We start from the raw sequence: 9,165 nt of genomic DNA on the forward strand, positions 1-9,165 counted from the left end.
CAACAAAAAAAGGAATCCCCAAACAGCACCCCCGCCAGCTTGCATGCTTCATGTTCATCTTACCCCCATCTCCCACGTGAGCGTAGATAATTCCTCCGGGTGCCATTACGACACCGGGCTGTCGCTTGTCAGAGGTGTCGCTGTCGGTTTTGTTTGCTGCGCTGTTTATTCTTTCTCTAACGCACACCAAGACACGTTGCTCACGCCGACTCCTGGTGCGTTTGATACACTCTTCAACCTCTCCGCCAACGGATGACAGGTTTTTCTTTGCCTATTATTGGTAGCGCACGGGGTGACGGTGCATAAGCACGCATTCGCTGAGCTGTTAGGCTCCATGGGGATGGACATGTAAAGGCACGTCCGGCACAACGCACGGCGTGAGGGAATGTTTTTCCGTGTGTGTGTGTGTGCCGGTTGCGAAGGTATTATTATTATTTGCGGCGGGATTGTGGGCAACCACCGTTGGGTAAACAGCACGTTGAGCTGGCCAGCTTTTGATGTCGTCGCGATGCGCTCGGTTTGCGGAGAAGCTAATTGAATTTAATAAATCAGTAAATTACGGTATGACCCATTTGCAGATGTGATGGATGGGTGATCGCTTAGTGGGTTTATATTTTTGGTTTTGCACGAAGAAAAACAATCACAAACTGTCAGTAATACTCATGGTTGCCATATGTTTCACTGGTGTCTTTGCTTTTTATTATGTAATTCTGATTGTTCGGCAAAGTAATAATAATAATAATAATAACCATATGCTTTTTGTTTTCTACAATATAATACACTAAGCCTTTGAATTCACAGAATTGTGCAGGAAATCGCCGAGATACTCATTACCTCTTACTAGGTGGATGCTGTTGTCTTAATTGGATAGTGTATTTACCAAATAGTACTGATTTGACACATCAATTACCAGATTCAAAATAAAAGAGTTTTTAAAATCATTCAATTTGGTTCAAAATTATTATTTTCAGGCAAAAATATCAAATGATTAATTTAGTAGCAAAAACCACTTTTTGCATGCAAAATTTAATGAAAACTTGCTATATTTTGGCTGGAATTAGACATACGACATACGCGGAAAAACGCGGTACGTGGTTTCTTCTCTGTTCTGCATTAATAGCGCATCTCTGTGACAATCTTTATATGCACTGCAAGAAAATCTTTTGTTTAACCTTTCTATGTGCCTGAATGCATGCAGTTTAATATCCTAAGTAATGTTATCCAATCATGGACTCCAGTAAAGGCCTTCCCTTGCCGAACACGCTAGGCGCCTGAAGGTATGGAATGGAAATATTCTAATAAGATAAATTCATTGCTTGTTCAACTTGATTTTGCAATTTCTAGCATTTTTCCATGATATTGAACTCAGAATTTGAATTGGTGTCCTTGAAATGTTTGTGCGCTACTTTTTTTTTTAATTTATCGAAAAAATATTGAAAAGGAATAATATTTACAATTTAGTTGATGTTTGAGCTATCAATACACTGGATGCTAATAAACAAAATAAATAAGATATAAGATTCAAGCAAAGATTTAATATAGTTTATGTCCTTTAATATAACACACATTTTTTGCAGTAAAACAGAAACGAGAGAGAAAAAAGATTTATTCCCTTTTCAATCAAAAATGCTCTAAACATGTTCAAAGTTTTTAGCACAAAATGTAATAAAAATATCTGCACAACCCACCGCCATCCAAAGCACAGGGAAACAATCGCTCAATAGGCCCAGGATTACATGGATTACAAGAGACGCTCCACTCGCTGTGGCTCAAATAGAATCAGAAATTAAACCCCATTGTCACACGACGGTGGCAACAAACTGTAACTGGTTCCGTTCAAAAGTTGATTAATGGGTTTCGATGGCAAGCGCCTTTTAAAATCCATTTTCCGTACACACGCACACGCACCTACCTTAACGAGCCCATTGGGAAGCCTCCGAGGATCGGTTACACTGCGCTGCCTTGTCTTCTTTTGCCTATTACTTCGCCCTTCGCGCGCGCCTAATTAAGACAGATTAGGGGCCGGAAAAAGTTATGCCCGAACAGTGTACGTGCCGGGGCTGAAGCTGAAGAAACACTGCCCCGGAAAGGATGATGCCATAAAATTTCGCTCCCCTCTAACATGATTAGCTGTAATGAGAGATCAATCCTGTTAGCCCTCGGGCGCTGGTACTATCTTGGATGGTTTGAAATCAGAAATCATTCAATCAAAAGGCTGAATACGATTAACGCAAGACTTGCTGCGCTGGAAAGTGTTGTTCATTTCCCAGACGGTCGGCCGGCAAGGTGTAAAGAAAAGAATCAATCAATTACCGAATTCTGGGAATGATTGTACATGATGGAGCGTAAATTTTAAAATAAATGTTGAATGCCGTAAGCATGGAGCAGTTTCATAAAAAAGCAGCACTTGCGTTATTTCAGCAATAGAAAGGAATCATTAAGCATAACATTGCTCTTTCCACCAAACACATTCAGTGTGTTTTTTTTTACAAGCGATGAACAAAACATGTCTTGCTAAGCTTATCTCCTCACCAGCTAAGGCAAATCGATTTGTATCGACCGAATTCAATGGGATTCAATTTTCAGCACGGAATTGGATCAGCAATCTGGTTTCGCTGCAACAAGGCGCCCCAATATCGGTGGCGTTCAATAAAAATGGGGCAGAGCATGAATTTAAATCTTCCTTAAATTGATCCTAGCGGTACAGCTCGTAGCAATGTTCTTCAATTCTATACACCTTTTTTTGTTGCTCAATTTTTGTTCAAAATCCTCGGCTAAGGCGCCCCAAAAAAGATGCGTGTCGTGCTGTTTGAAGGTGTTGGGATTTTGTTTCGCTTTCAGTTTTATTTCCACACCTATTGATTCCATTTCACTCGAACGAAGCACCTTCCGGAAAGTTTTCGGCTCTTCCGGTAGCTACTAGGAACATATAACACCAAACCACACGCTGAAAGGTGTATGGAAAGTAGACGACAGTAGGCAAGAAAAGGGAGAAAAATGAAAATAACGAACCAAAATGAAATAAAATGTAAGCCTTCGTTGAGCTGTGCACTTGGGCACAGGGCGTAACAAGTGTATGTATAAATTGGGTGGTTTGTGCTTCAGGCGTTCGTGTAGGGGGGATCGTATTGTCAAACTAGCTTATACATAAACTTTAATGCCATCAACCCAACTAAACTCGTATTGTGCAACAAATTTATATCGATTTTCGATTCCATAGAGAGTCAGTAATGCAAAAGTAGCAGTAAAGGCACTGTTAGTAATAAAATGCATGTATATTGCATACTTGTAGGCGGTTTTTTAGAAGCTTGATGAGTTTCTCCTCAAACAAATGTAAAAGACAGTTGAGTCGTCTTCTATACTGAAGCATCACGCTTAAAGTGTACCCTGACCTGTGACACGAACTGTTTTCACTTTGCTAGATCCCAAAAACTGCCAAAACCACAGCCATGAACCAGGTGCCAATCGCCGTCTCGATGCCCCATCGAGACCGGCCAAATCTAGACAGCCATGAAATTTCCGCCCGCAAAGCTCAATTTCCACCTTTGCCCAAGAAGTGTGCGTTTCAAAATGGGTTGGAAATAAAGCCCCAGCTTCCCAAGCTATCGCAACCCAGCAAGAGCCCCGCGTGTTCAGGTGCGCTCAGCAGCGCATCGCTACGGCGGTGCAGAAATGTTCGGCACCCGCCAGGCACACGGTCACATGCGACGCGGCATTTCTGCACACGGAGTCTTTGGCGGATTATCAGATTATGGTAAATCGTCAGCACCATCCCGAGACTCACAGCGCAATGGCACTTGTGCTTGTGGTTCCGGGGTTTTATCCCTTGGTTTTCAACTGATTGACGACTTTTTGTGGCATGCTAGGGAGAGAAAATTGATTTTCTGCCCCCCCGCCGCCGCCGAGTCGAACCGAAGCTGCCAGCGAAGGTAGGGCAATGCATAGATTTTAGTCTTTAGTGTCTCGAGACGAGCAAACGCAGCCCCAAACAAGGTGTAGCTTGTGTGGCATTACATCCTGTTATCGAGTCGTTACCGTGCGTGCGTGTATGTGTGCATGTGTGTATCTTATCTTTCGCAGACGACATTATGGGAAAGATTTACGACATCTCGGAAGCCGCGTTGGAGTGTACTTGGGGTTTCATTTAGCAGTCAAGGTATCGAGTTGCAGATCGGTTCAATCAAATGGCCCACCCATCCACCCAGAGCAAATGCATCGTCAGATGAAGCCTTGGTGCGGCTTGAGTGCTGCTGCCACAGCAGCGAGGGCTAATCCTTTCGGAGATCAGTTCATTGGTAGCATTTTGACACCGGTGTGTGATAATGCTTTCGCAAATTTCTCCTGCAGGGGTTGGCAGATTATTCGCGATGAAATGCACACGACGCCTGAAGTTATGCAGCTGGCACAGCTAATACAGAAACGGAGATCATCATTCGGATACTTTAAAAGCTCCGTTCAAGTGTTGCTCTGAAATTCAGTTTATCAATTACAATTTCGACCAACTAAACCTGCTAAACCCTGACACCGATGTGATTCCATTTCCGGCTGCACCGTATCCTGCACAGCGCAAAGCAAACACACCGAGCCATCGTGTAGCCAAGCAATCAGCACCGTCGGTCAACATCAACAGATGGTCTATTAAATTATTGCAATAATGAAAACCCCTGAACGGTGTGGTGCGGTGCCAAGGCGCATCGATTGGCCGCCCGAACCGGTGGATGGAAGGATTTGATTAATTCCGAACTATGATTGAATGTTTGCGGTTTCGCGTGAGACGCGTGAGAGCGAGCTCGGGTCGTGTAAGCGTAAGCCGAGAATGAGGTTATAATTAGCGTTGCTTAATTAATCAACCCATCGGCCGGCGAACTGGTGAAGCGGCCCGCAATCGGCCGGTGGATCGGTCCGGTTTATTGTTTCTTCGATTGTGCGGTTCTACCTGCTCCTGAGCTGTAAATAAATTAACAAGTTACTGCCGGTCGGACCGTTTTGTACCAGTTGCTGCCGCGCGGGCAGCCATTCAAAAACACACTCCAATTAACAACCGAGAGCCAGCTTCAGGTCTGTCTGCTTTCTTAGAATTTAGTGCAGATAGCAACGTCGATACGGAACCCCTTGCAACCTGCGAACGCTCGTAGCAACCGGTTTAAAGCACGTGTGGCGCCGTATTAGCTTTTCGAATTGGTAATTAAATTTGCTGCAATAATGAGGTGGAAACGCTGATGCTATCTGCTATTGGATTGGTTTTCTTTTGCCGACTGCAGCTGCGTGCTCGTGCGACTGCCGTGGCACAGATTGTAGCGATTGTATATATTGGTAGCTAAATGAGATAATAAAATTTTGTTTCCATTTATCGTAATTACGGCGGTTAAAGGATATAACGATGGTGCTGCGATTGTGCTACGGGCTGTGTACGGTGCATGGGAAGACAGTTACGCCGTAATGGATTCTAATTAGTGCAGGTGGTTCTAAGTCCACCGGATAGACAAAGTCTCAGACGTGGTGTAGACATGTGCACAGTGGGATTTGGAGGGACATTTGAAAGAGTTAAGTTCGTGTGACGTCATGCAAGAAGAATTTTGACATAATTTGCTATTTTTGATATGGTTTCTAGTAGTTTCGATAAAAGGAATAAAATATTATAAAAAAGAATCCATGATCAATAATTTTGAAATAATGAATATTTGACTCATGTTGTTTGTTTGTGTTTTTACAATCGTTTTGTTAAAATTTACTTCTATAATTTATTTTATTTTATTTTGACAGCTTGTCCTTAAAGATACAACATTTTGACAATCGACACCAATTCTGGCCTGCATTCATACTTAAATTTATACGCTGCTGTTTTTTCTCCTTTACATCAAAAATTATTGTAATAGAAGTCCTTAAAGATCTGTTTATTGTTTTGAATCATTTATACAAAGGCCGGGGTACATTGTCCGTACTCGCTAGTGTTATTTCGATGTTCACTATCGCATCTGGCGGCGGCTGGCCGAAGCATTTTGCCAAACAATTTTTAGCCGCTTCCGAAAATATGTAATTTTTCCATTTTTTTTTTATTTAAACAGGACTGGAAAAGCTTTGTCATAAATAGATACATGTGTTGTGCAAGTATTTCAGCCATTTTCGTGACAAAAAATGAAGAAAAACTGCTTAATTTCTGAAATCCAGCACGACCATTCCCTAGATGCTAAAAAAAAGCTTCGACCGGCTGCCGCCAGATGCGTTAGTGAAAATAGAAATTACACTAGCGAGTAAAGACAATGTACCTCGGCCTTGACAATTTTTATGTTTTTCACAAAACTTTTAAATGATCCACCCACTTTCAAAGCCTAGAGTGAAAATTGAATTAAAGCTATGAATATTCATGACAATCTGTGTACGTTCCAAAATCCTTATCTCAATTGTGATATTTGAACAATAAATTCATGACTCATGTGGCTTAAATAAAATAACACATTATCGTGAATTAATTGTGAAATTCAGTAAACAATATCAGTTTATAATGAATAAATTGAATTACAGTTAAAAATGATATAAAAAAGATAAAAATTATGACGCAACAAAAGACTGCCGATTTTCATCAGTACTGTGCAGCTTCAAAGTAATTTCACTGATGCTATGGGGGGACAGTCTAGTTGAGAATCGATCTACATTCGATCGAGAACAGCTGATGCATTGGAGACTTTATTGTCATTGTTACGATCACTATAACCCACTTACGAAAAAACACATCACTATTAAATTCAATATATCAATATAAAATTTTTATTAACACCTGTCCAACTTCCTTCGACACACCGTGCCATAGTGCGCATATAAGCAGGGGCATAAAATTTTATCTTCCAACGACGCGCTTCCCAATTGATATCTAATCCAGCAAGAAGCATCCAATTGTCGCACAGAACGAGCTAATTTCGCCTTTTCCCAGCTCCATCAGCAAACCGATTATCTTAAAGACCGGAATTCTTCCTCCTCCTCCTCCTCCTTCCCCGACTAAAAGACGCCCTAAATCTCGCCCTGCTCCACCCGGCACATGATCGGTACGTCCGCTAGCTGCGTGGCGTTCTGGCGCGGATGCAGCCGAACGTACTCGCGCACCAGCGCCTTCCGGTAGCGCTGCCAGCGCTGGTCGCGCACAAACTGCTCGAACAGCCGGTCCCGCTGGATGGTCATCTCCAGCTTCATGCGAATGCGCTGCCAGGTGTTGCCCACGTTCTGCTGCTTCTCAAACAGCCAGCCGCGCGGTATCACCAAACACTGCACCCGGTTCCGGGCGACCACCATCCGGTGCGGCATTGGTTCGCCGAGCCCAAACACCGAGCCGCACGAAAATGTGCCCACGTCAATGAACCGATGCTCGATCGTTGGTTGCTGCAAAGGAGGCGGGGGCGGGAGAGGCATTACGACACTAAAACCAGCGGGAAGGTGGTTCCAAAATGTTATCGAAAAGCGCGTCAAAAGACACTTTACCATCGGTGGCGCGCTGGCATCGCGTGACGTTTGCTCAGCGGCGGCCGATTCGTTAGTCGCAATCGGTACAAGCCGGTACGTGCCGTGCACCTTCGCCACCGTCAGGCACTGCAATATCATGCACTGGCCGCTCAGCACGAAGTACGTGTACCGTGCGTCACCATCGACCGGAAGCTTCTGCTGCGTGTCGAAGGCAACGATTCGGCTCAGCAGACAGCATTCCCGCACCTAGGGGGAAGAGAACACAAAACAGGCGCGCAGGCAGCGTGGAATATGATATTGCGTTTGCGGGCAGGGCGCAGTGTCGCTCAGCATTCGCACCTGATCGTTGGTCCAATATTTGAAGTAATCAAACCGCTCCAGTGCGAGCTGCAGTTGGCGCCAGCGGTCGAGCAGCGTGTGCTTGAGGATGCGATCGAAATCGGCCCGCGAAAGGCACAGTAATTCACAGTCGGCTGCAAAAAGCGGGCAAATAGCGTCACAATTACGAACCAAATATCTATGAACCAGGGTCCTACTTGCTGTGGTGCAGGTTGCCGTGCGGGGGCAATCGTGCAGGAGTGCAATTTCGCCAAACATTTGCCCCCGCGTCCTCGTACCGCACGGTGTATCGTTGTGTCTGAGGTAGATCTGGGGACGGAATGGAAATAGAGCCAAAAGCGAGTAAAACGAACGAGCAGTACATGCAGGGTGTACAGGATTGATTACGCGATTCGTATACCTACACTGTCCCAGCGTAGCCGACTGACGGTAATTTCACCATTTGCCAGAAAGTAAACGCCATTCGGATGGTGGCCCTCGCGCAAGATGACCCGACCCGGCCCGAAGTACTCGAATGTGGCACAGCCGGCCAGATCGTTCAGCTGGTCCACCGTCAGCTCCTGGAGACATTCTATCTTGCGCAGCACGGTCCGCAGCACACGCCGCTGCTCGCGGGTTCGCTCGGCCGGTGGACTGTTGAGGATTTTCTTTTCCTAATAGGAAAAAAAAACCAACAGGATAGTGGTAGGTTATTTTATTTCCATGTAAAATTCTCCTCCACCCTGACGTACGATTATGGTGAGCGTTCCTTTGTGCGTTAGGCGACGGTCAATGACGGCGACATTGCGGGTCACGTTGTTGCCGATTTCACGGTCCTCGATTTCGGTGATCCAGTAGCGGTTGCATATGACCACGTGCACCAAGCGCTTGAAGCGAAACCGGGCCAGCCGGCGCTTTTTTAGCTTCTCTTCCTGTTCAAAATGAAAAAAAAAAAACCAGCGGATAAAATATCCGTTGTACAAGTGTGTAAATGTTGAATTATTAGGAAAAAAAACTAGAGGAAGATCGTGTGTTTTTGTTTAAACTTACATCCGCTTTCTTTCTTGATGCCATTGTCGGCTATGCGGGATGAAACTTCGGTGCCGATGCCTACTACGTTGGAATTGAGAGTACCTGATTGAGCAACACCGTAGTAGGCTAGGTGGTTGAGTGTTCTACGTTTTGATGAGAGAAGTACATACCACCAGAAGTAGCCCACTGCATCGATGGTTTAGTACCCAAAACTAGCTTGTAAAGTTTGATAAATTCTAACAGTTGTAATTACTTTTGTTAACTGTTTTAAGCTCCATTCCATATACGTATGTGTTGGCTTACAAACTTGGCAATTTGTTAGAAAAAAAAAAACAGAGCAGACAGACAAACAAGGACAATTCA

General features: G+C 44.3%; 1 protein-coding gene across 1 annotated transcript; it reads right to left on the bottom strand.

The window, feature by feature from the left end:
- Positions 1-6,766: 6,766 nt before the first annotated feature.
- On the bottom strand, positions 6,767-8,911 carry LOC120959869 (cGMP-dependent protein kinase 1-like). The gene is made up of 6 exons (XM_049608405.1): positions 8,821-8,911; positions 8,523-8,702; positions 8,196-8,444; positions 7,989-8,100; positions 7,792-7,925; positions 6,767-7,698 (listed from the first exon to the last, which is right to left on the bottom strand). Exons 1-6 carry the CDS (start codon positions 8,842-8,844, stop codon positions 7,006-7,008), a joined length of 1,392 nt encoding a protein of 463 aa, XP_049464362.1. The 5' UTR covers positions 8,845-8,911; the 3' UTR covers positions 6,767-7,005.
- Between the last annotated feature and the right edge of the window lie 254 nt (positions 8,912-9,165).

The sequence above is a fragment of the Anopheles coluzzii genome, chromosome 3, assembly GCF_943734685.1.
Source record: "Anopheles coluzzii chromosome 3, AcolN3, whole genome shotgun sequence".
Taxonomy (NCBI): domain Eukaryota; kingdom Metazoa; phylum Arthropoda; class Insecta; order Diptera; family Culicidae; genus Anopheles; species Anopheles coluzzii.

Bases quoted from the DNA above. Each gene is read 5' to 3' on its own strand.
- LOC120959869 (XM_049608405.1), bottom strand. From the start codon at position 8,844: ATGGCATCAAGAAAGAAAGCGGAT. The intron at 8,703-8,820 runs GTAAGTTTAAAC...CATTTTGAACAG, and splicing joins CATCAAGAAAGAAAGCGGAT to GAAGAGAAGCTAAAAAAGCG. The intron at 8,101-8,195 runs GTAGGTATACGA...TTCCGTCCCCAG, and splicing joins GTCGGCTACGCTGGGACAGT to ATCTACCTCAGACACAACGA.